Source organism: Oncorhynchus kisutch, linkage group LG17 (genome assembly GCF_002021735.2).
Source record: "Oncorhynchus kisutch isolate 150728-3 linkage group LG17, Okis_V2, whole genome shotgun sequence".
Classification (NCBI taxonomy): Eukaryota; Metazoa; Chordata; class Actinopteri; order Salmoniformes; family Salmonidae; genus Oncorhynchus; species Oncorhynchus kisutch.
This window is the reverse complement of record NC_034190.2, coordinates 8,439,071-8,465,570: the sequence shown is the minus strand read 5'-3', so window position 1 is coordinate 8,465,570 and position 26,500 is coordinate 8,439,071. Positions and strand designations below refer to the sequence as shown.

The window sequence follows — 26,500 nt, the reverse complement described above, 5'->3', positions numbered from 1 at the left end:
TCCTCACTTCAGGAGAATAGATTAACAAACTCCTCAAGTCCTCACTTCAGGAGAATAGATTAACAAACTCCTCAAGTCCTCACTTCAGGAGAATAGATTAACAAGCTCCTCAAGTCCTCACTTCAGGAGAATAGATTAACAAACTCCTCAAGTCCTCACTTCAGGAGAATATAATAACAAACTCCTCTAGTCAGTTCAGGAGAATAGATTAACAAACTCCTCAAGTCCTCACTTCAGGAGAATATAATAACAAACTCCTCTAGTCAGTTCAGGAGAATAGATTAACAAACTCCTCTAGTCAGTTCAGGAGAATAGATTAACAAACTCCTCTAGTCAGTTCAGGAGAATAGATTAACAAACTCCTCTAGTCAGTTCAGGAGAATATAATAACAAACTCCTCTAGTCAGTTCAGGAGAATAGATTAACAAACTCCTCTAGTCAGTTCAGGAGAATAGATTAACAAACTCCTCTAGTCAGTTCAGGAGAATAGATTAACAAACTCCTCTAGTCAGTTCAGGAGAATAGATAAACAAGTTATTCAGCTCACTGGACTGGTTGGCCATTACACAGTGTTCAGCTCACTGGACTGTTCAGCTCACTGGACTGGTTGGCCATCACACACTGTTCAGCTCACTGGACTGGTTGGCCATTACACAGTGTTCAGCTCACTGGACTGGTTGGCCATTTCACAGTGTTAAGCTCACTGGACTGGTTGGCCATTACACACTATTCAGCTCACTGGACTGGTTGGCCATCACACTGTTCAGCTCACTGTACTGGTTGGCCATTACACACTGTTCAGCTCACTAGACTGGTTGGCCATCACACACTGTTCAGCTCACTGGACTGGTTGGCCATCACACCGTTCAGCTCACTGGACTGGTTGGCCATCACACTGTTCAGCTCACTGGACTGGTTGGCCATCACACCGTTCAGCTCACTGTACTGGTTGGCCATCACACTGTTCAGCTCACTGTACTGGTTGGCCATCACACTGTTCAGCTCACTGGACTGGTTGGCCATCACACTGTTCAGCTCACTGGACTGGTTGGCCATCACACTGTTCAGCTCACTGGACTGGTTGGCCATCACACTGTTCAGCTCACTGGACTGGTTGGCCATCACACTGTTCAGCTCACTGGACTGGTTGGCCATCACACTGTTCAGCTCACTGGACTGGTTGGCCATCACACTGTTCAGCTCACTGTACTGGTTGGCCATCACACTGTTCAGCTCACTGGACTGGTTGGCCATCATATTTTTCCTTTATTTAACTAGGCAAGTCAGTTAAGAACAAATGATTGTTTACAATGACGGCCCACCCAGCCAAACCCTAACCCGGACGACGCTAGGCCAATTGTGCGCCGGCCTTTGGGACTCCCAATCAAGGCCGGTTGTGATACACCCTGAAGTCGAACTAGGGTCTGTAGTGATGCCTCTAGCACTGAGATGCATTCCCTTAGACCACTGCGCCACCTGGGAACCCCAAAAGGATCATCTATAGCCAGCACACAGTATGTGGTCCAGGATGAGATCAGCTTCAGAAGATACAACAGAACCGTCCTCAGAGTTATTCAGGTTAGGTATGAGGTCAGCGCCAGGATACAACAGAACCGTCCTCAGAGGTATTTCAGGTTAGGTATGAGGTCAGCTCCAGGATACAACAGAACCGTCTTCAGAGTTATTCAGGTTAGGTATGAGGTCACCTCCAGGATACAACAGAACCGTCCTGTTTTATCATCCTGATCCGTTGTCAGTTTTGTGGAATAATTCTAATGTTAATGTTAGATTTGAATGGAGAAAGCTGATCCGAGAGCAGCGCTTCCTTTCTCTCAATCCTATAGGTATCGACACATGCTCCAACTTAGCAAATGTTCTCGCTGCCTGGTGTTTTGGGAAACGTATATCACATCTTCGTCCGTTGTAGGAAAGATGGATCGTCTAAAACACTCGTAAGCCTGAGTTCCATCGCTATGGGGAAACCAGGCCCTGAGTGTGAGAATGGTAGCAGCAGCAGTTAGGTGGCAGGTGGAGGCTGCCTGAGCCCACAGGGAGTAAGACATTGAAGCTGTTTTGTGTGGTAACATGTAATCACTGGCTTGTGCCCTGCCTACCTTATGTTGTCAGCAGAAATACAACCCGATGTTATGGGGAGCGGTTGAATAACAAAGAGAGAGAGAGTGTCCCAGATGAGAAGGCTGAGATGAGGAGAGGAGGAGAGGAGAGGAGGAGAGGAGGGGAACGGAGGAGAGGGGGGGAGAGGAGAACAGGAGAGGAAAGGAGGAGAGGAGGGGGAAGGAGGAGAGGAGGGGAGAGGAGGGGAAAGGAGGGGAGGAGGGGAGAGCAGGAAGGGAAGGAGGAGAGGAGGGGAGAGGAGAGGAGGAGAGAGGAGGAGAGGAGAGGAGAGGAGAGGAGAGGAGAGGAGAGGAGAGGAGAGGAGAGGAGAGGAGAGGAGAGGAGAGGAGAGGAGAGGAGAGGAGAGGAGAGGAGAGGAGAGGAGAGGAGAGGAGAGGAGAGGAGAGGAGGAGAGGAGGGGAAAGGAGGAGAGAGGAGGAGAGGCGGAGAGGGAGGGAAAGGAGGAGAGGAGGGGAGGAGGGGAGAGGAGGAGAGGAGGGGAGAGGAGGAGAGGAGGGGAGAGGAGGAGAGGAGAAGAGGAGAGGACTAGTGCCTCTTACATGCTGACCAATCCACACTCCAGTCCAGTTGGTGGCAGTAACGCACCTTAAAGTTGGTTGCCAACCACCATATAAAATCCACAGAAGAAGAATGAACGAGGAGAGATTAATCCAAGAAAATGAACAAAAAACGAACTAGATTAATTGTCAGAGTAAAGAACAAAATTCAAAATTCAAAATGGGTCAGAATTCTACAAAGATTCAGCAAAAAAAAAGGACCTTGTACATTTCACAATGTTCATCTCCCCGGACAAATTAACTAGCAACTGCAAGCTAGCTAAATGTCCATGAATGTTTCATGTGTTTTCGACCTGTCCCCAAATGAATATAGCTGGTTCACAGTTCGTTTTGATATTTTAATCTGCGTGTCTTGATCGCATCTGTTGGGTATAGACAAAATGAACATGCCACACGCGGATGCACGTGAGGAGCCGGATTGGTCAGCATGTTAGAGGTTGAGAAGAGACCAGCGAAGAGAGGGTTAATAAACCCTCAAGTGGGCCAGTACTGTTACTGTACCTGAAGGTAATGTTACTACAGATGTAGGTGGTTGAATTCAAGGTAATGTTACTACAGAGGTGGGTGGTTGAATTCAAGGTAATGTTACTATAGATGTAGGTGGTTGAATTCAAGGTAATGTTACTACAGAGGAGGGTGGTTGAATTCAAGGTAATGTTACTATAGATGTAGGTGGTTGAATTCAAGGTAATGTTACTACAGATGTAGGTGGTTGAATTCAAGGTAATGTTACTACAGATGTAGGTGGTTGAATTCAAGGTAATGTTACTACAGATGTAGGTGGTTGAGTTCAAGGTAATGTTACTACAGATGTGGGTGGTTGAATTCAAGGTAATGCTACAGATGTGGGTGGTTGAATTCAAGGTAATGTTACTACAGAGGAGGGTGGTTGAATTCAAGGTAATGTTACTATAGATGTAGGTGGTTGAATTCAAGGTAATGTTACTACAGATGTAGGTGGTTGAATTCAAGGTAATGTTACTAGTAGGTGGTTGAATTCAAGGTAATGTTACTGCAGAGGAGGGTGGTTGATATGGTAACTAGTCACCCTCTTCTTTCCTCTCTGGAGGATCTGGAGTAAACACAGAGACTTACATCTTGCTGGAGTTAAACAGGGACAAGTCAGACTCTCTCTCCACATACACCCCTACCCCACCCACAGTCCCATTCAACAAACCTTCGTCCAGGCTGCGTGAGTTCCTCTTGCTGGCCGAGCGTTGGAACAGGGGGGCTGGCCTGTCAATCATAGAGCTGGCCTGGCGGGTCTGAGCCTGGGTCCGCCCACTGTAGCGGAACTTAGAACCCAGTGCAAGGAATTTCCTGGGAGTGGTAGCCACCTCGGTAGAAGTCAGTCTGGACAGAGGAGGCAGAGGAACATTTATATAAATATATCTATAACTATATAATATATAACTGCCTGGGAGTGGTAGCCACCTCAGTAGAGGTCAGTCTGGACAGAGGAACATTTCTATAAATATATAAATCTAATATATAAAATTCTGCCGTTTGATTGCAAATATGCAGACAGAGTCCAAAGGAGAACACACAGAAGGCTGTTGTATAAAACACCTGTCTCTGCATCTTCAAACTAAGGGGAACCCTTGACAAGGAGGGAGAAGCGTGAATCCATGTATACAGGTAAGATAGTCTAGCTAGCTACATTTTCAGATATTACATGTTTCAAATTTGGTCAGAAAGTCATTTCCATTTCAAGTTAAAGTGTACTGTTAGCTAGCTAGTTAACGTTAGCTGGCTGGCTCGCTAGCTAACGTTACGTGTATGATCTGTGTAGTGATATTATTCATATCTCAGAGCCATTTGCATTGCTAGTTATAGCCTAATGTTAGCTAACTAGCATTGCTAGTTATAGCCTAATGTTAGCTAACTAACATTGAACCTGGTTGGTTAGCTACTTGCAGATTAATGTAGGGTAGTAATGTTATGAGTTGGGATTATGGTTCATTGTTTAGCTAGCTACCTACATGTCTTAACAAAAGACTCCACTATGCAATTAACCATTCCAATAGAATGTTCATGATGTCACTGTGACAACTGTTGATAGACGTAGCTGGAGAATAACTGATAAATTTACGAATACTCAACACCCGTTGGATATGGCCAGTGTCAGTAAAAGTTGGCAAAAAAACCCAAATGAAATTGAAGCCACCAGCACAGTTGCAGTCACCAACGCTCTGGATAACATAAAAACAGCCTAACCAGCTCTGCTAGGGTGAGTAAAATGGTCAGAGGGAGCTGCTCTCTCATGTGTGTCTGGAATTAGCTAGCCAACGTTAGCCAGTTAGTTTGGGTGCTTGACTGCTGTTGTTTGGGACAGAATGCTCGGATCAAACCTACTCCTCAGCCAGAGCGTACAATGTGCGCGCTGAATACTCCGAGAGCGAAACACTCTGAATTTATGAACGGACGATCTGACAACGCTCTGAGTTTACGAACGCCCAGAGCGCACTCTGAGCCCACTCTGGCACTCCAAATTAAACTTTAAAAAACACACCCATAGTATAAACCAGCCTTTAGTCTTGAAATCTTTAGGTGTTTAGTACATGGCTTCATATGTGAATCCTTAATGAGATGGGTGGGGCTAAGGCTTTAGGGGGTGCGAACGATGCTGAATGGGTGTAGACAAAGAAGAGCTCTCCAGTAGGTGTACCAAAACATCCAAGGGTTATTTTCTCAAAAGTGAGGTTACAAGTTTATCAACTTTTAACAGCAGAATTACTTTCCCAGAATTACTTTCCCACTACAACTGTAGTGTATAATAAACCATTTTCTAGCTCTGAGTCTCTACTTTTATCCAATGTCAAAAAACACAATTTCAAATGTAGCTACATAAGACCCGAAATCGAGCCGGTTGGTCACAATTTAGCTTTTAAATATAGCTAACTACATTAACATTTTAGCAGTGCATTAAACTAAGGTAGGTAAGACAACCACATACAGTATTAGTCATTGTGAGTAACTAAACTAAATATAACTACTATATAGCCATACTGATAATGTATTACTACTGTAATGACCGTTCTCAATAAAATAATAACTTGGTGTTCTTCACAAGTTAGAATGATAGGTTCTATCACGGGGAGCTTCAAACAGTGTGTTCTCTTACCTGAAAAAGGTGTGATGCTCCACACACACTTTCCACAGCTTCTTGGAGGCCTTGTAGTTTGGCAGTTTGAAACCAATGGCGCTTTCGTAATGCTCCAGCTGTTGGAAACAAAAGCATATGAATGATGGTAGCACTGCACTAGATCCACTATACCTATTGATTTGACATGTAACTCAACTTTTACTTATGACTACTATACTGTTTATCTGACTCCTGAGAGATCAGGCCTCTTGTGGGCTAAAAGACAACCAAATAAACAACCAAACACATAAATAAAGTTGACCTCTGAGGGGCGTATCTTGATGAAGAAGCTGCTGCGTTTGTAGGAGACCTTGAGGACTTTGGGCCAGGGGAAACGGTTGATCCTCAGCTTGTCCTTGTAGACCATCAAACCCCCAGAACACACACCCAGCATAATATCCACTCCATCTAGATCCTGGAGAGAGGGATGGGGAGGGAGGTGTGGATGGAGAGGGTGGGAGGGAAAAAGAGAGATTTTAGAGAAAAAGGATGGAAGAGTGTGTGAGTGAGTAAGAAAGAAAGACCACCCAAAAACAGAGAATACAACAGGTAGATGTCCATTTGCATGATTGCTGACATTATACCATTGACTTGGCCTGCGTATTAATGCAATGACAACATCCATCCACCGGGAGGCAGCATCCATCTCCTGTTCAGCATAATGACTTCCATATTTTATTTTAAATCCCCGGTTTTGATGTAAACAGATTGACCTCATTTCTGCTACTAAATCTGTGCTCTGACAGAGGCACGCGTTTGTCCCTTTTTTGGGAACAGACACAAACACTGACTTCACAGCTGACGTAGGTTACACTGCAGCAGGCAAGGAGGTAGGTGGGTGGGTGCTATAACCATGTTAAATACCATATCTGCATCCCAAATGGCACCCAATTCCCTATATAGTGCACAACTTTTGAGGAGCCCTGGTGAAAAGTAGTGTGCTATGAAGGGAATAGGGTGCCATTTGGGACGTAGGCCATATCTTCATCATCATCATCGTCATCATCATCATCATCAAGCCTTCTCTGCTCGGTGGTTAATAGGACAGATGTGATATAACTGGCCTCCAGTGGACAGACAGGAGGACACTGAGGGACAATCTGGGCTGAAACACCTGCACGCCTACCAACGCGTCATCATACATGGAGATAGAATATAGTGGTTGCAGATTGAGATTTGAAAACTAGTTAGAACCTACTTATATTCACAAAATCAACAACAATGTGATGTTAATACACAGACTCTTCCTTTTGACTTTTTAGTCAGCTAGTCTCCACATGGAGCCTGGCAGTTTCTGTGTTGAATGAGTAATGCTCTGCAGGTTGGGGTTGTGGTCCTACAGTACGTTACCTTGGCCTGGGTTGTGGTCCTACAGTATGTTACCTTGGCCTGGGTTGTGGTCCTACAGTACGTTACCTTGGCCTGGGTTGTGGTCCTACAGTACGTTACCTTGGCCTGGGTTGTGGTCCTACAGTACGTTACCTTGGCCTGGGTTGTGGTCCTACAGTATGTTACCTTGGCCTGGGTTGTGGTCCTACAGTATGTTACCTTGGCCTGGGTTGTGGTCCTACAGTACGTTACCTTGGCCTGGGTTGTGGTCCTACAGTATGTTACCTTGGCCTGGGTTGTGGTCCTACAGTATGTTACCTTGGCCTGGGTTGTGGTCCTACAGTATGTTACCTTGGCCTGGGTTGTGGTCCTACAGTATGTTACCTTGGCCTGGGTTGTGGTCCTACAGTATGTTACCTTGGCCTGGGTTGTGGTCCTACAGTATGTTACCTTGGCCTGGGTTGTGGTCCTACAGTATGTTACCTTGGCCTGGGTTGTGACTCTACGTTACCTTGGCCTGGGTTGTGACTCTACGTTACCTTGGCCTGGGTTGTGACTCTACGTTACCTTGGCCTGGGTTGTGACTCTACGTTACCTTGGCCTGGGTTGTGACTCTACGTTACCTTGGCCTGGGTTGTGACTCTACGTTACCTTGGCCTGGGTTGTGACTCTACGTTACCTTGGCCTGGGTTGTGACTCTACGTTACCTTGGCCTGGGTTGTAACTCTACGTTACCTTGGCCTGGGTTGTGACTCTACGTTACCTTGGCCTGGGTTGTGACTCTACGTTACCTTGGCCTGGGTTGTGACTCTACATTACCTTGGCCTGGTGCAGGTCCACTCCGTACATGGCTAGTTTCTTGGCGTTCTCCAGAAAGGCCATGTCTGCCTGTGCTGGACTCATCGACCTGTAGATAGGACAGACGCCATATTAGCAAAGAAGCAACGTGTTATCATACAGTACCATGAATGACTCTGGCATTACAGATTCATTATAAGTAGCACATTCCTGCTGTGAAAATGATTTACATAACACTGATTTACATAACACTGATTTACATAACAGTGTACACAGGTGACCCTATGCATCCAGTACAACCCCCTCCCTCCTAATCTGAAGGTCTTGTGTGTGGACATTCTGCTGAGTATACTGGGAGCACTTGTCTCTAAGTCAGTGTGTGTGTGTGTGTGTGTGTAGACATTCTGCTGAGTATACTGGGAACATTTGTCTCACAGCTAGCTAGCTGCCACCGAGTCACCCAGCCCCGAAGCTAGCACTGAGCCAGGCCCATCCCAGCCTACTCTGTGATCACTCGGCTACTCAGCCGATGCCCAACACGGCTAGAATCCACTACTCCACCGGATCCTTGACGTAAGCTCTGGACCTTTGCATCAGATCATCGCTGCTAGCTAGCTGCTACCGACTGCCTATGGTGGCTAACGCCCCTGCCCCGAAGCTAGCACCAGTTAGCCGCGAGCCAGGTGCATCTCCCGGCTAGCAAACTAAATTACTACAATTACAATACCTCTTTCGCCATCTGGCCCGGAACCTTTGTCGACACGGCGCCCGGCCATACCACCACGACTGGTCCGCCGAAGTAACTCCATACGCTGTTCCCTCAAACGGCCTTTGCCGGACGTCGGAGCAGACTCTTCTACTTACCCCGGCCTGCTAACTTTAAAAGCTGTGTCTCCCGCGTGCTAGCGTAGTAACGACTACCCCGTGGCTTCCCTGTTCCATATATTGCTGCTCACTGGACCCTATGATCACTTGGCTCCATAGCTGATGCCTGCCGGACTGTTCATTAATCACGGTACTCCATTTTGTTTATTTTTTGTTTATCTGTTGGTCCCAGCCTCGAACTCTAGCCCGTCCAGAGATGCAACCTCTCTTATCATCACTCGGTGCCTGGGTTTACCTCCACTGTACCTGCACCCCACCATACCCGTCTGTACATTATGCCCTTAATCTTTTCTTTGATAGCCAGCTTTGATAGCCTTTAGCCGTACCCTCATCCTACTCCTCCTCTGTTCCAAGGGTGATGTGGAGGTTAACCCAGGCCCTGTGTGTCCCCAGGCACTCTCATTTGTTGACTTCTGTAACCGAAAAAGCCTTGGTTTCATGCATGTTAACATCAGAAGTCTCCTCCCTAAGTTTGTTTTAGTCACTGCTTTAGCACACTCCACCAACCCTGATGTCCTTGCCATGTCTGAATCCTGGCTTAGGAAGGCCACCAAAAATTCTGAGATTTCCATCCCCAACTACAACATTTTCCATCAAGATAGAACTGCCAAAGGGGGAGGAGTTGCAATCTACTCCAGAAATAGCCTGCAAAGTTCTGTCAAACTTTTCAGGTCTATGCCCAAACAGTTCGAGCTTCTAATTTTAAAATTGATTCTCTCCAGAAGTAAGTCTCTCCCTGTTGCCGCCTGTTATAGACCCCCCACCGCTCCCAGCTGTGCCCTGGACACCATATGTGAATTGGTTGCCCCCCATCTATCTTCAGATTTTGTTCTGTTAGGTGACCTAAACTGGGATACATTAACACCCCGGCAGTCCTACAATCTAAGCTAGATGCCCTCAATCTTACACAAATTATTAAGGAACCTACCAGGTACAACCCTAAATCCGTAAACATGGACACCCTCATAGATATTATCCTGACCAACTTGCCCTCCAAATACACCTCTGCTGTTTTCAATCAGGATCTCAGCGATCACTGCCTCATTGCCTGCTTCCGCTATGGGTCCGCGGTCAAACGACTACCCCTCATCATTGTCAAACGCTCCATAAAACATTTCTGCAAGCCTTTCTAATCGGCCTGGCCCGGGTATCCTGGAAGGATATTGAACTCATCCCATCAGTCAAGGATGCCTGGTCGTTCTTTAAAAGTAATTTCCTCACTATCTCAAATAAGCACGCCCCTTTCAAAAAATGTAGAACTAAGAACAGATATAGCCCTTGGTTCACTCCAGACCTGACTGCCCTCGACCAGCACAAAAACATCCTGTGGGGGACTGCACTAGCATCGAATAGCCCCCGTGATATGAAACTTTTCAGGGAAGTCAGGAACCAATACACGCAGTCAGTCTGGAAAGCAAAGGCTAGTTTTTCAAACAGAAATTTGCATCCTGTAGCTCTAACTTTTGGGACACTGTAAAGTCCATGGAGAATAAGAGCACCTCCTCCCAGCTGCCCACTGCACTGAGGCTAGGTAACACTGTCACCACCGATAAATCCACAATAATCGAGAATTTCAATAAGCATTTCTCCTCGGCTGGCCATGCTTTCCTCCGGGCTACCCCAACTCCGGCCAACAGCTCCGCACTCCCCGCAGCTACTTGCCCAAGCCTCCCAGCTTCTTCTTCACCCAAATCCAGATACCAGGTGTTCTGAAAGAGCTATAAAACCTGGACCTGGACAAATCAGCTGGGCTAGACAATCTGGAGGCTCTCTTTCTAAAATTATTGTTGAAACCCCTATTACCAGTCTTTTCAACCTCTCTTTCATATCGTCCGAGAACCCTAAAGATGGGAAAGCTGCCGCAGTCATCCCCCTCTTCAAAGGGGGTGACACTCTAGACCCAAACTGTTATAGACCTATATCCATCCTGCCCTGCCTTTCTAAAGTCTTCGAAAGCCAAGTTAATAAACAGATCACTGACCATTTCGAATCCCACCGTACCTTCTCCTCTGTGCAATCCGGTTTTCGAGCTGGTCACGGGTGCACCTCAGCCACGCTCAAGGTACTAAATGATATCATAACCTCCATCGGTAAAAGACAGTACTGTGCAGCTGTCTTCATCGACCTGGCCAAGGCTTTCGACTCTGTCAATCACCGTCTTATCGGCAGACTCAACAGCCTTGGTTTCTCAAATGACTGCCTCGCCTGGTTCACCAACTACTTCTCAGATAGAGTTCAGTGTGTCAAATCGGAGGGACTGTTGTCCAGACCTTAGCAGTCTCTATGGGGGTGCCACAGGGTTCAATTCTCGGGCTGACTCTTTTCTTTGTATATATCAATGATGTCGCTCTTGCTGCGGGTGATTCCCTGATCCACCTCTACGCAGACGACACCATTCTGTATACAACTGGCCCTTCTTTGGACACTGTGTTAACTAACCTCCAAACGAGCTTCAATGCCATACAACACTCCTTCCGTGGCCTTCAACTGCTCTTAAACGCTAGTAAAAACCAAATGCATGCTTTTCAACCGTTCGCTGCCCGCACCCGCCCGCCCGACTAGCATCACTACTCTGGACGGTTCTGACTTAGAATATGGACAACTAAAAATACCTAGGTGTCTGGCTAGACTGTAAACTCTCCTTCCAGATTCATATTAAACATTTCCAATCCAAAATTTAAATCTAGAATCGTCTTCCAATTTCGCAACAAAGCCTCCTTCACTCACGCGGCCAAACATACCCTTGTAAAACTGACTATCCTACCGAACCTCAACTTCGGCGATGTCATTTACAAAATAGCTTCCAATAATCTACTCCGCAAACTAGATGCAGTCTATTACAGTGCCATCCGTTTTGTCACCAAAGCCCTTTATACCACCCACCACTGCGACCTGTAAGCTCTAGTCGGCTGGCCCTCGCTAAATATTCTTCGCCAGACCTACTGGCTCCAGGTCATCTAAGTCTATGCTTGGTAAAGCTCCACCTTATCTCAGCTCACTGGTCACAATAACAACACCCTCCCGTAGCACGCGCTCCAGCAGGTGTATCTCGCTGGTCATCCCCAAAGCCAACACCTCCTTTGGCCGCCTTTCCTTCCAGTTCTCTGCTGCCAATGACTGGAGCGAACTGCAAAAATCACTGAAGCTGGAGACTTATATTTCCTTCACTAACTTTAAACATCAGCTATATGAGCAGGTAAATGATCGCTGCAGCTGTACATAGCCCATCTGTAAATAGCCCACCCAATCTACCTCATCCCCATATAGTTTTTATTTACTTTTCTGCTCTTTTGTACACCAGTATTTCTACTTGCACATCACCATCTGCTCATCTATCACTCCAGTGTTAATTTACTAAATTGTAATTACTTCGCTACTATGGCCTATCTACTGCCTTACCTCCTCACGCCATTTGCACACACTGTATATAGGCTTTATTTTTTTCTATTGTGTTATTGACTGTACGCTTGTTTATTCCATGTGTAACTCTTGTGTTGTTGTTTGTGTCGCACTGCTTTACTTTATCTTGGCCAGGTCGCAGTTGTAAATGAGAACTTGTTCTCAACTAGCTTACCTGGTTAAATAATGGTGAAAATAAAAAAAGGCTGTGTGTGTGTGTGTATTCTGCTGAGTATACTGGGAAAATGTGTCTCTAAGTCAGTGAGTGTGTGTGTATTAAAACCCCTCCTGACCTGTATGTCTTATGCAGCTCCATGACTTTCTTCTCTAGCTCCTTGGTTTGTCCCGGGGCCAGCCTCAGGTCCTTGGCGTAGTCTGGTGCGTGTGTCTCTGGGTCGTACTCCCCCAGCTCTGACTGCAGTGCGTAGGAACCCAGAAGGGCCAGCGTGACAAAGGAGCAGGGTAGACGGCCCCCCAGGATGTCCTTACGCAGCTGGAGACACAGGTAGTACCTGGCCATGCGAAGATAAAAATAAAAGGTTGTGGCTAAGTCGTTTTTAAACCAAGGTCCACTGACAATCAAGAAAACTGTAGATGAAATGACTCTTGGTATGACAATGGACGTTTTTTTTCTTTAAAGAAACAAGTTTCTGTTATTAACAATAAAATATGTTTAACAAAAATGTAAACGCAACATGCAAACATTTAAATGATTTTACTGAGCTACAGTTCATATGAGGAAATCAATCAATTGAAATGTACATTCATTAGGACCTAATCGATGGATTTCACATGACTGGGAAAACAGACATGCATCTGTTGGTCACAGATGCATTTATACGGAGACTTGATTACACACAGGTGGATTGTATTTATCATCATTAGTCATTTAGGTCAACATTGGATCATTCAGAGATCCTCACTGAACTTCTGGAGAGAGTTTGCTGCACTGAAAGTAAAGGGGCTGAATAATTTTGCATGCCCAATTTTTCAGTTTTTGATTTGTTAAAAAAAGTTTGAAATATCCAATAAATGTCGTTCCACTTCATGATTGTGTCCCACTTGTTGTTGATTCTTCACAAAAAAATACAGTTTTATATCTTTATGTTTGAAGCCTGAAATGTGGCAAAAGGTCGCAAAGTTCAAGGGGGCCGAATACTTTCGCAAGGCACTGTACCTTAAAAAAATGGGCCTCACACTGGGCCTCAGGAATTCTTCACAGTATTTTTTTGTGCATTTAAATTGCTATTATATTATGTTATAGTGTTACTTTTTATAATTTTTTATTTTATTTTATTTGGTAAATATTTTCTTAACTCTTCTTGAACTGTACTGTTGGTTAAGGTCTTGTAAGTAAATATTTCACAGTATTCGGCACATGTGTCAAATAAAGTTTGACTTGATTTGATTTATTGTGTTCCTTGTCCGTAGCTTATGCCTGCCCATACCATAACCCCACTGCCACCACATGGGGCACTCTGTTCACAATGCATCAGTAACCCCACCATAACCCCACTGCCACCACATGGGGCACTCTGTTCACAAAGCATCAGTAAACCGCTCGCCCACACAACGCCATACACATGGTCTATGGTTGTGAAGCCGGTTGGACGTACTGCCAAATTCTCGAAAACGACGTTCGATGTGGTTTATGGTAGAGAAAGTAACATTACATTTTCTGGAAACAGCTCTGTTGGACTATCCTTTAGTCTGCATGCCAATTGCATGCTCCCTCAAAACTTGAGACATCTTTGGCATTGCGTTGTGTGACAAAACTGCACATTTTAGAGTGGCCTTTCATTGTGCCCAGCACAAGGTGCACCTGTGTAACAATCATACTGTTTAATCAGTTTCTTGATATGCCACACCTGTCAGGTAGATGGATTATCTTGACAAAGGATACATTCTCACTAATAGGGATGTAATTATACTTTTTTTAATTGAACCTTTATTTCACTAGGCAAGTCACTAGGCTACCCCCGGCCAAACCCGGACGACACTGGATCAATTGTATGCCACCCTACGAGACTCCCAATCACTGACGGATGTAATAGATCCTATAAACAAATTTGTGCACAAAATTTGAGAGAAATACGATTTTTGTGATTATGGAATATTTCTGGGATCAACACCTTACATGTCGCATTTATATTTTTGTTCAGTATATATTTGCTACCGTTGTCCTACCAAGAATACCTGACGTACACAAACACAGTTAGGGGTCAGCGTGAGGTCACAGACCACAGGGCTTCCAGGAAGCAGCAGCAGAAAGATAATGCATCCCAAATGGCACCCTATTCCCTATTTCCCATAGGGCTATGATCAGAGGTAGTGCACTATATAGGAGATAGGGTGCCATATGGGACACAGGCACAGGCAGTACACCCAGTGTGATGCTGTTAATTAGGCTTAAGCCGGGTTGTTTATGTAATCATGGATGGGGTGGAGGTGGGTGGGAGGCAGGATGCAGGATGAAATGACTCTGGGTGCAATTAGATTCATGAACTCAACTGGCAGGTGAGGATTAGAGGGACAGTGATTGAAAGGGGGGGTGAAGAGACAGAGAGATTGGGGCAATGATAAACAACCCAGCAAACCGGCAACTTTCCCAGAACATTAGCTAACATTCCATGAAGTTCTAATTCGGGTTTTATCTAACATCCCAAAATAATGTTTATGATTTCTTTTTTTAAAAGGTTTTCTCCCAATTTTTGTTTTTCAAATGAAATATCCTTGAAAAATATCCTCAACATTGTGTACAAAATCTGTAACAACCAACACAGAACATTCCCCCCCAAACTCTATAACAAACCAACACAGAACATTCCCCCCCCAAAAATCTATAACAACCAACACAGAACATTCCCCCCCAAAATCTGTAACAACCAACACAGAACATTCCCCCCCAAAATCTATAACAACCAACACAGAACATTCCCCCCCAAAATCTGTAACAACCAACACAGAACATTCCCCCCCAAAATCTATAACAACCAACACAGAACATTCCCCCCAAAATGGATTCTGTGAAAGTTTAAACATTTCTTAGGTTGTGTCAAAAACTGAAAATACACAGTCCTGTTGATGATTATGTTTGTATAAAACATTCACCTGGTGTTACAAGAACATTCCCAGAACACCTTTCTTCTGTTCTTTTAAAGGTTCCCTAACATTGTGGGGGTATAACAAGAGGTAGGTTCCCAGAACACCTTACTTCTGTTCTTTTAAAGGTTCCCTAACATTGTGGGGGTATAACAAGAGGTAGGTTCCCAGAACACCTTTCTTCTGTTCTTTTAAAGGTTCCCTAACATTGTGGGGGTATAACAAGAGGTAGGTTCCCAGAACACCTTTCTTCTGTTCTTTTAAAGGTTCCCTAACATTGTGGGGGTATAACAAGAGGTAGGTTCCCAGAACACCTTTCTTCTGTTCTTTTAAAGGTTCCCTAACATTGTGGGGGTATAACAAGAGGTAGGTTCCCAGAACACCTTTCTTCTGTTCTTTTAAAGGTTCCCTAACATTGTGGGGGTATAACAAGAGGTAGGTTCCCAGAACACCTTTCTTCTGTTCTTTTAAAGGTTCCCTAACATTGTGGGGGTATAACAATAGGTAGGTTCCCAGAACACCTTTCTTCTGTTCTTTTAAAGGTTCCCTAACATTGTGGGGGTATAACAAGAGGTAGGTTCCCAGAACACCTTTCTTCTGTTCTTTTAAAGGTTCCCTAACATTGTGGGGGTATAACAAGAGGTAGGTTCCCAGAACACCTTTCTTCTGTTCTTTTAAAGGTTCCCTAACATTGTGGGGGTATAACAAGAGGTAGGTTCCCAGAACACCTTTCTTCTGTTCTTTTAAAGGTTCCCTAACATTGTGGGGGTATAACAAGAGGTAGGTTCCCAGAACACCTTTCTTCTGTTCTTTTAAAGGTTCCCTAACATTGTGGGGGTATAACAAGAGGTAGGTTCCCAGAACACCTTTCTTCTGTTCTTTTAAAGGTTCCCTAACATTGTGGGGGTATAACAAGAGGTAGGTTCCCAGAACACCTTTCTTCTGTTCTTTTAAAGGTTCCCTAACATTGTGGGGGTATAACAAGAGGTAGGTTCCCAAAACACTAATACTGTCTGTCCAGCTGTGCAGCCATTAACGTTTGTATCAGGGTGCACAAAAAACTCCTTTGAACAAAAAACTCAATTTGCAAGAATGATGATAGACCTTTCTGGAGTTCTTTAAAAATGGTCCCCGGAACATTTAAAAAAGGTCCCCGGAACATTTAATTAGGTTGTTGGAAAAGTGTGGATATTCATACAATGTGTAAGGTAGTTTGCGCAGGACATTCCCCTAACGTTGCAATAATATTTTTTTAAATATTCACTAAGGTTGCACAAAACAATGTTGCATAATGTTTCACATTTTCCAAATTTTGTCCACGATGTTCATAGCAAATAAATAATGTTACATTGATGTTGACGCAATATACAGTCGTGGCCAAAAGTTTTGAGAATGACACAAATATACATTTTCACAAAGTCTGCTGCTTCAGTGTCTTTAGATATTTTTGTCAGATGTTACTATGGAATACTGAAGTATAATTACAAGCATTTCATAAGTGTTAAAGGCTTTTATTGACAATTACATGAAGATGATGCAAAGAGTCAATATTTGCAGTGTTGACCCTTCTTTTCCAAGACCTCTGCAATCTGCCCTGGCATGCTGTCAATTAACTTCTGGGCCACATCCTGACTGATGGCAGCTCATTCTTGCATAATCAATGCTTGGAATTTGTGGGGTTTTGTTTGTCCACCCGCCTCTTGAGGATTGACCACAAGTTCTCAATGGGATTAAGGTCTGGCCATGGACCCAAAACATCAATGTTATGTTCCCCGGGCCACTTAGTTATCACTTTTGCCTTATGGCAAGGTGCTCTATCATGCTGGAAAAGGCATTGTTCGTCACCAAACTGTTCCTGGATGGTTGGGAGAAGTTGCTCTAGGAGGTTGTTGGTACCATTCTTTATTCGTTGCTGTGTTCTTAGGCAAAAATGTGAGTGAGCCCACTCACTTGGCTGGGAAGCAACCCCACACATGAATGGTCTCAGGATGCTTTACTGTTGGCATGACAAGGTAGCGCTCACCTTGTCTTCTCCAGACATGCTTTTTTCCGGATGCCCCAAACAATCGGAAAGGGGATTCATCAGAGAAAATGACTTCACCCCAGTCCTCAGCAGTCCAATCACTGTACCTTTTGCAGAATATCAGCCTGATGTTTTTCCTGGAGAGAAGTGGCTTCTTTGCTGCCCTTCTTGACACCAGGTCATCCTCCAAAAGTCTTTGCCTCACTGTGCGTGCAGATGCACTCACACCTCCCTGCTGCCATTCCTGAGCAAGCTCTGTACTGGTGGTGCCCCGATCCTGCAGCTGAATCAACTTTAGGAGACGGTCCTGGTGCTTGCTGGACTTTCTTAGGCGCCCCTAGCCTTCTTCACAACAATTGAACTGCTCTCCTTAAAGTTCTTGATGATCAGATAAATGGTTGATTTAGGTGCAATCTTACTGGCAGCAATATCCTTGCCTGTGAAGTCCTTTTTGTGCAAAGCAATGATGAAGGCACGTGTTTCCTTGCAGGTAACCATGGATGACAGAGGAAGAACAATGATTCCAAGCACCACCCTCCTTTTGAAGCTTCCAGTCTGTTATTCAAACTCAATCTGCATGACAGAGTGATCTCCAGCCTTGTCAACACTCACACCTGTGTTAACGAGAGAATCACTGACATTATGTCAGCTGGTCCTTTTGTGGCAGGGCTGAAATGCAGTGGAAATGTTTTTTGGGCATTCAGTTTTGCATGGCAAAGAAGGACTTTGCAATTAATTGCAATTCATCTGTTCACTCTTCATAACATTCTGGAGTATATGCAAATTGCCATCATACAAATTGAGGCAGCAGACTTTGTGAAAATTAATATTTGTGTCATTCTCAAAACTTTTGGCCAGTTCTTTGTGGCACGTGACCACACAACTGAACAGTAGTCCAGGTGCGACAAAACTAGGGCCTGTAGGAACTGCCATGTTGATAGTGCTGTTAAGAAGGTAGAGTAGAGCTTAATTATGGACAGACTTCTCCCCGTCTCAGCTACTGTTGTACTACTCCGAGCAGTTTAGTCATGTCAACTTGCTCAATTTCCACATTATTTATTACAAGATTTAGTTGAGGTTTAGGGTTTAGTGAATGACTTGTCCCAAATAAAATGCTTTTAGTTTTAGAAACTTTTAAGACTAACTTATTCCTTGCCACCTACACTAAAACTAACTGCAGCTTTTTGTTAAGTGTTGCAGTCATTTTCAATTGCTGTGGTAGCTGACGTGTATAATGTTGAGTCATCCGCATACATAGTAAAGCACTGGCTTTACATTGTCGTTAGTAAAAAAAAGTAAGGGGCCTAATCAGCTGCCCTGGGGAATTCCTGATTCTACCTGGATTATGACGGAGAGGCTTCCATTAAAGAACACCCTCTGTGTTCTGTTAGACAGGCAACTCTTTATCCACAATATAACAGAGGGTGTAAAGCCACAACACATACGTTTTTTTCCAACAGCAGACTATGATCGATAATGTCAAAAGCCGCACTGAAGTCGAACAAAACAGTTCCCAGTTGTCAATTTGTTTACTGTAAAATAGCACTCTATCTGGTCAAGCACAATTTTCTACAAAAGTTTACTAGGGGTTGGTAACAGGCTGATTGGTCGGCAATTTAAGCCAGTAAAGGGGGCTTTACTATTCTTAGGTAGCGGAATTACTTTTGCTTCGCTCCAGGCCTGAGTGCACACATTTTCTAGTAGGCTTAAATTGAAAATATGGCAAATAGGAGTGTCAATATCGTCCGCTATTATCCTCAGTAATTTTCCATTCAAGTTGTCAGACCCTGGTGGCTTGTCATTGTTGATAGACAACAACAAAAAATGTCACCTCTACCACATTCACTTTACAGAATTCAAAATTACAATGCTTGTCTTTCCTAATTTGGTCAGATATACTTGGACGTGTGGTGTCAGCGTTTGTTTCTGGCATGTCATGCCTAAGTTTGCTAATCTTTCTAATAAAAAAAAAATTAAAGTAGTTGGCAGTATCAGTCGGGTTGTATGGCTCAGCTGTATGAGGTTGACCGCTGCGCCGTACAGGTTGCCGGCTGCGCCGTACAGGTTGATGGCTGCGCCGTACAGGTTGATGGCTGCGCCATACAGGTTGCCGGCTGCGCCGTACAGGTTGATGGCTGCGCCGTACAGGTTGCCGGCTGCGCCGTACAGGTTGCCGGCTGCGCCATACAGGTTGATGGCTGCGCCGTACAGGTTGCCGGCTGCGCCGTACAGGTTGCCAGCTGCGCCGTACAGGTTGATGGCTGCGCCGTGCAGGTTGATGGCTGCGCCGTACAGGTTGATGGCTGCGCCGTACAGGTTGATGGCTGCTCCGTACAGGTTGATGGCTGCGCCGTGCAGGTTGATGGCTGCGCCGTACAGGTTGATGGCTGCGCCGTACAGGTTGATGGCTGCGCCGTACAGGTTGATGGCTGCGCCGTGCAGGTTGATGGCTGCGCCGTACAGGTTGATGGCTGCGCCTTACAGGTTGATGGCTGCGCCGTACAGGTTGATGGCTGCGCCATACAGGTTGATGGCTGCGCCATACAGGTTGATGGCTGCGCCGTACAGGTTGCCGGCTACGCCGTACAGGTTGATGGCTGCGCCGTGCAGGTTGATGGCTGCGCCGTACAGGTTGATGGCTGCGCCGTACAGGTTGATGGCTGCGCCGTACAGGTTGATGGCTGCGCCGTTTAGGTTGATGGCTGCGCCGTACAGGTTGATGGCTGCGCCGTACAGGTTGATGGCTGCGCCATACAGGTTGATGGCTGCGCCATACAGGTTGATGGCTGCGCCATACAGGTTGCCGGCTGCGCCGTACAGGTTGATGGCTGCGCCATACAGGTTGATGGCTGTGCCATACAGGTTGATGGCTGCGCCATACAGGTTGATGGCTGCACCATACAGGTTGATGGCTGCGCTGTACAGGTTGATGGCTGCGCTATACAGGTTGCCGGCTGCGCCATACAGGTTGATGGCTGCGCCATACAGGTTGCCGGCTGCGCCATACAGGTTGATGGCTGCGCCATACAGGTTGCCGGCTGCGCCGTACAGGTTGATGGCTGCGCCATACAGGTTGATGGCTGTGCCATACAGGTTGATGGCTGCGCCATACAGGTTGATGGCTGCGCCATACAGGTTGATGGCTGCACCATACAGGTTGATGGCTGCACCGTACAGGTTGATGGCTGCGCTATACAGGTTGCCGGCTGCGCCGTACAGGTTGATGGCTGCGCCATACAGGTTGCCGGCTGCGCCGTACAGGTTGCCGGCTGCGCCATACAGGTTTGATGGCTGCGCCGTACAGGTTGATGGCTGCGCCATACAGGTTGATGGCTGCGCGTACAGGTTGATGGCTGCGCCGTACAGGTTGATGGCTGCGCCATACAGGTTGATGGCTGTGCCGTACAGGTTGATGGCTGCGCCGTACAGGTTGATGGCTGCGCCGTACATGTTGATGGCTGCGCCGTACAGGTTGATGGCTGCGCCGAACAGGTTGATGGCTGCGCCGTACAGGTTGATGGCTGCGCCGTACAGGTTGATGGCTGCGCCGTACAGGTTGATGGCTGCGCCGTACAGGTTGCAAAATAGTTGGGAAGAGATTTTTGATGTACCGATTCCATGGCACATGGTTTATGAACTGATACACAAAATGACGGCGGATTCAAAACTTTAATTTAATTTATTACACAAAATTCTTGCAACCAATTGAATGCTATATATATGGGGGATACAACCATCCCAGCTCTGCAGATTTTGCTGCGAAGAGACACAATCATTAGATCACTTGTTTTGGTAATGCCAATATGTAGCTTGTATTTGGTGGCAGGTTCAGGAATGGCTAAAGAATTGCAACATTTACCTGGAGCTAACTCCGCAAATAGCATTGCTGGGTGATTTGAAAAGTCATAGTCAATCGATCAATTATATAATAATACTCTTAGCAAACATGTTTATATTTAATTTACAATCTGTAGAAACTATGAGAATAGAAAGATTCAGAACCTCACAGCACAATTGATCGATGGGAGCATGGAATTGGCATGCTGACTGCATGAATGTCCACCAGAGCTGTTGCCAGAGAATTTAAAGTAAATTTCTCTACCATAAACTGCCTCCAATGTCGTTTTCTTCACATTTTTTTAATTAATGTTTTTACCTTTATTTAACCTTTATTTAACCAGGCAAGTCAGTTAAGAAGAAATTATTATTTACAATGACAGCCTAGGAACAGTGGGTTAACTGGTCTAGGAACAGTGGGTTAACTGGTCTAGGAACAGTGGGTTAACTGGTCTAGGAACAGTGGGTTAACTGGTCTAGGAACAGTGAGTTAACTGGTCTAGGAACAGTGGGTTAACTGGTCTAGGAACAGTGGGTTAACTGGTCTAGGAACAGTGGGTTAACTGGTCTAGGAACAGTGGGTTAACTGGTCTAGGAACAGTGGGTTAACTGGTCTAGGAACAGTGGGTTAACTGGTCTAGGAACAGTGGGTTAACTGTTCTAGGAACAGTGAGTTAACTGCCTTGTTCAGGGGCAGAACAACAGATTTTTACCTTGTCAGCTCTGGGATTTGATCTAGCAACCTTTCGGTTACTGGCCCAATGGTCTAACCACTAGGCTACCTGCCGCCCCAAGCGGGATCATCTGAGACCAGCCACCCAGACAGCTGATGAAACTGATGAGTATTTTGTGGGGAAAAACTCATTCTGATTGGCTGGGCCTGGCTCCCCAGTGTGTGGACCTGGCTCCCAAATGGATGGGCCTATGCCCTCCCAGGCCCACCCATGGCTGTGCCCCTGCCCAGTTATGTGAAATCCATTGATTAGGGCATCATTTATTTCAATTGACTGATTTGCTTATATGAACAGATAACTCAGTAAAATCATATAACGGGGCTCAATTTGGCGAATTGAAAGACAAAACTTTTCGATATACAGACGTGCCTGTTCTCAGAGTCAAAGCAAGTTAACCTCGTCTTCAAGTAAAACATTTTTTTGACCAAATCGTGTCACAGTATTTTAAATGAAATTGATCTCTGATTAAATGAAATTGATCTCTGATTGACATCCGTTTGATTTCTCATACCCATTCCTACTAGAAGGTGATATAGACACACATCATACTTTAATTTAAAACATAGGTCACTTGAACAGAATTTAAATCATACTAAACACAACCATATTTTTTACACAATTTATGAATTATTCCAAATGTTCCCATCCTCTTCATACGCTGTGTAACACTGTATTTTTTTGTTACCATTTTAAGTGAAAATAATCACAGTAAGGAACTTAATTGTTACCCAGAAATGATTTGATATTGAGATGAAAATGCCAGCATTGGACCTTAACTCAATAAAAGATTATTACATTGAACCTGAATTTGTTTTGATATATTTATTATGTATCGCAATTTTTCAGAATGGGTTTGTCCTTACTCTAAAATAGATTAAATATATTTTACACACAATACCCCTATAAAAAGTACAAAACTGAAATATCACATTTACATAAGTATTCAGACCCTTTACTCAGTACTTTGTTGAAGCACCTTTGGCAGCGATTACATCCTTCTTGGTTATGACGCTACAAGCTTGGCACACCTGGATTTGGAGAGTTTCTCCCATTCTTCATTGCAGATCCTCTCAAGCTCTGTCAGGTTGGATATGGAGCATCGCTGCACAGCTATTTTCAGGTCTCTCCTGAGATGTTCGATCGGGTTGAAGTCCGGGCTCTAGCTGCGCCACTCAAGGATATTTAGAGACTTGTCCCGAAGCCACTCCTGCGTTGTCTTGGCTGTGTGCTTAGGGTCGTTGTCCTGTTGGAAGGTGAACCTTCAACCCAGCCTGGGGTCCTGAGCACTCTGGAGCAGGTTTTCATCAAGGATCTCTCTTTACTTTGTGCCGTTCATCTTCGTAGTCAAACATAGTTATTTGCTGTATAGTTTAGTTTCCTTACAGAAATGTTTGTTTTCCTCTTTGTTATTTTTGTTCAAGTGTTCTGATTTAAATAAATATCATGAACACGTACCACGCTGCGCTTTGGTCCAGTCATTTACAGGAAGAGGATCGTGACAGCAAGTTTTGTGCTTTGGGAACCTATCACTTGTAATGTACCCACACTGTTCCCACAACCTAATTCACTGTTCTGGGAACCTTTAAAGAACTCAGACAGGTTATTCTGTGACCATTCTTGCAACATCAAAGGACTGTTTTGTGTAGCCTGATACAAACACTATCTGAATGTCAGCATAACTGGACAGTTTTAGTGTTTTGGGAACCTCTTATCATATCCCCACAATGTTCCCAGAAACCTAATGAAACATTCTGATCATCTTTTAAAGAGCCGGTTAAATGTGTTCTAGGAACGTTTTTCTAGCATCAGGTGAATGTCTTATTCAAACATTCTATAATCATCAGCACGACTGGACAGCTTTTGTGTTATGAGAACATTTCCCGCGACCTAACAAATGTTCTGGGGACTTTCACAGAACCAATTTTGGTTTGCTGGGAATAGACAGAGAGCACACCTAGAAGAGAGAAACCAGACAGAGGAGCAGGTAGAGGTTTACCTGGTGATGTCTTCAGAAAGCTGGGCTGGGTCAGGAGGATAGAACTTCACATTGAAGGTGAAGTCATAATTGGTGCCTGAGGGAAAATCTGGCATCAAAACACATTCAAATCATGGTAACATTTTCCTCTCGATAAAACATGCACAGCAATGTTTAAAAAACAAAAAACTTGGGTCATATTCAATAGGCACCAAACGGACTGTTAGGGACTAACATGAACTTGTCCAATAAGAAACCCTCATTTTCATTCCAAAACGTTTAGCTACGGTGTGCACTAATGAATACCCCCCTGAGTAAATGAATGACGACGGTATTTTCGTCTCACCTGTACATGATTGTGCGTCTGCACAGATCTTGTCTAACTTTGCACCTACGTAGGTAGAGCAGAAAATGAAATGGGAGTGTCACGGTGAGGTGTACAGGGCAGTGTGCTTATTAGCCTCCATATCTCCATTCAGGGTATGTTTGAGGGAAAAGCTAGCAAGCCAGCCAACTTTAGCCAGTTAACTGATGGTGCTTGACTTCCGTTGTGAGGTCAGAGCATTCCAGTGTGCGCTCTGATCGCTGCGAGAGAGAAACACTCTGAATGTACGAAAGGCCCAGGACACACTGACAGTCTGGAGCCGCCATTTTCCGAACGCACCGCACCCACAGTAGAACTTCCATAAATTTAGCGAGAGGTTACAAGACAGGCCCCTATACACACACAATGAGAGCAGAGCAGAAGCTACGCATTCAACCCTCACCTTGAACCTGCCTGCGGATCTCCTTGGTGAAATCCATCCAGGTCTGTGGAGCAGAAGTAGGACAATCAGGGAAAAAAACAAGGACTCAAGACGCTGCACCTTTTTAAAACTGAACATCAAACACTGGGAGGAAACCAGGATACCTTATCAGTTGTACAACACTGGGAGGAAACCAGGATACCTTGTCAGTTGTACAACACTGGGAGGAAACCAGGATACCTTGTCAGTTGTACAACACTGGGAGGAAACCAGGATACCTTGTCAGTTGTACAACACTGGGAGGAAACCAGGATACCTTGTCAGTTGTACAACACTGGGAGGAAACCAGGATACCTTGTCAGTTGTACAACACTGGGAGGAAACCAGGATACCTTGTCAGTTGTACAACACTGGGAGGAAACCAGGATACCTTATCAGTTGTACAACACTGGGAGGAAACCAGGATACCTTGTCAGTTGTACAACACTGGGAGGAAACCAGGATACCTAGTCAGTTGTACAACACTGGGAGGAAACCAGGATACCTAGTCAGTTGTACAACACTGGGAGGAAACCAGGATACCTTGTCAGTTGTACAACACTGGGAGGAAACCAGGATACCTTGTCAGTTGTACAACACTGGGAGGAAACCAGGATACCTAGTCAGTTGTACAACACTGGGAGGAAACCAGGATACCTTGTCAGTTGTACAACACTGGGAGGAAACCAGGATACCTAGTCAGTTGTACAACACTGGGAGGAAACCAGGATACCTAGTCAGTTGTACAACACTGGGAGGAAACCAGGATACCTAGTCAGTTGTACAACACTGGGAGGAAACCAGGATACCTAGTCAGTTGTACAAGTTGTACAACACTGGGAGGAAACCAGGATACCTTATCAGTTGTGCAACACTGGGAGGAAACCAGGATACCTAGTCAGTTGTACAACACTGGGAGGAAACCAGGATACCTAGTCAGTTGTACAACACTGGGAGGAAAGAGGAGATACCTAGTCAGTTGTACAACACTGGGAGGAAAGAGGAGATACCTAGTCAGTTGTACAACTGAATGTCTTCAACTGAAATGTGTCTTCCGCATTTAACCCAACCCCTCTGAATCAGAGAGGTACGTTTATAATTTATCTGTTATTTTACCAGGTAAGTTGACTGAGAACACGTTCTCATTTACAGCAACAACCTGGGGTTATAGTTACAGGAGGGGGATGAATGAGCCAATTGCAATTGGGGATAATTAGGTGACCATGGTGGTTTGAGGGCCAGATTGGGAATTTAGCTAGGACACCGGGGTTAACACCCCTACTCTTACGATAAGTGCCATGGGAGCTTTAATGACCTCAGTCAGGACACCCTACACAGGGCAGTGTCCCCATTCACTGGCCTGGGGCATTGGGATATTTTTTAGACCAGAGGAAAGAGTGCCTCCTACTGGCCCTCCAACACCACTTCCAGCAGCATCTGCTCTCCCTTCCAGAGACTGACCAGGACCGACCCTGCTTAGCTTCAGAAGCAAGCCAGCAGTGGTATGCAGGGTGGTATGCTGCTGTCCATGTATCTTTGTGGGAATGGACAGGTACAGGTGTGATCACACCAGTAATATTAGTATGTTTAGTAACAGACAGACATTAGTTAAAGTGCAGAACATTGTCTCAGAGCTACTGACCTTCATGGAGGGCGACTCCCAGATGGCCAGGCCGTAGTAGTCTCTCTCCAGCAGGTTGAGGTGGTCACACACCTTGGTGAACAGCTCCACACCTTTGGCATGTTTCTACAGGCAGGAGAGATATTTCACAGAGAGCCATAATAAACCAGTCTG

The 26,500-nt window shown here is 45.1% G+C and overlaps 1 protein-coding gene across 4 annotated transcripts in view; it reads right to left on the bottom strand.

Annotated features, from left to right (window-relative positions):
• Positions 1 to 26,500, bottom strand: part of LOC109908414 (protein 4.1) — an 87,544-nt gene that overhangs the window by 28,141 nt on the left and 32,903 nt on the right. For 2 of the 4 annotated variants that reach the window (XM_031795057.1, XM_031795060.1), the window contains exons 4-12: positions 26,348 to 26,452; positions 24,688 to 24,730; positions 24,267 to 24,311; positions 23,942 to 24,017; positions 12,543 to 12,761; positions 7,987 to 8,074; positions 6,101 to 6,253; positions 5,818 to 5,915; positions 3,871 to 4,046 (exon numbers count right to left, since the gene is read on the bottom strand). In XM_031795057.1, the coding sequence (XP_031650917.1) occupies positions 3,871 to 4,046; positions 5,818 to 5,915; positions 6,101 to 6,253; positions 7,987 to 8,074; positions 12,543 to 12,761; positions 23,942 to 24,017; positions 24,267 to 24,311; positions 24,688 to 24,730; positions 26,348 to 26,452 (1,003 nt within the window). Of the gene's footprint in view, positions 1 to 3,870; positions 4,047 to 5,817; positions 5,916 to 6,100; positions 6,254 to 7,986; positions 8,075 to 12,542; positions 12,762 to 23,941; positions 24,030 to 24,266; positions 24,312 to 24,687; positions 24,731 to 26,347; positions 26,453 to 26,500 lie in introns of all 4 variants that reach the window. The other 2 variants (XM_031795059.1, XM_031795058.1) reach the window with 2 other exon arrangements.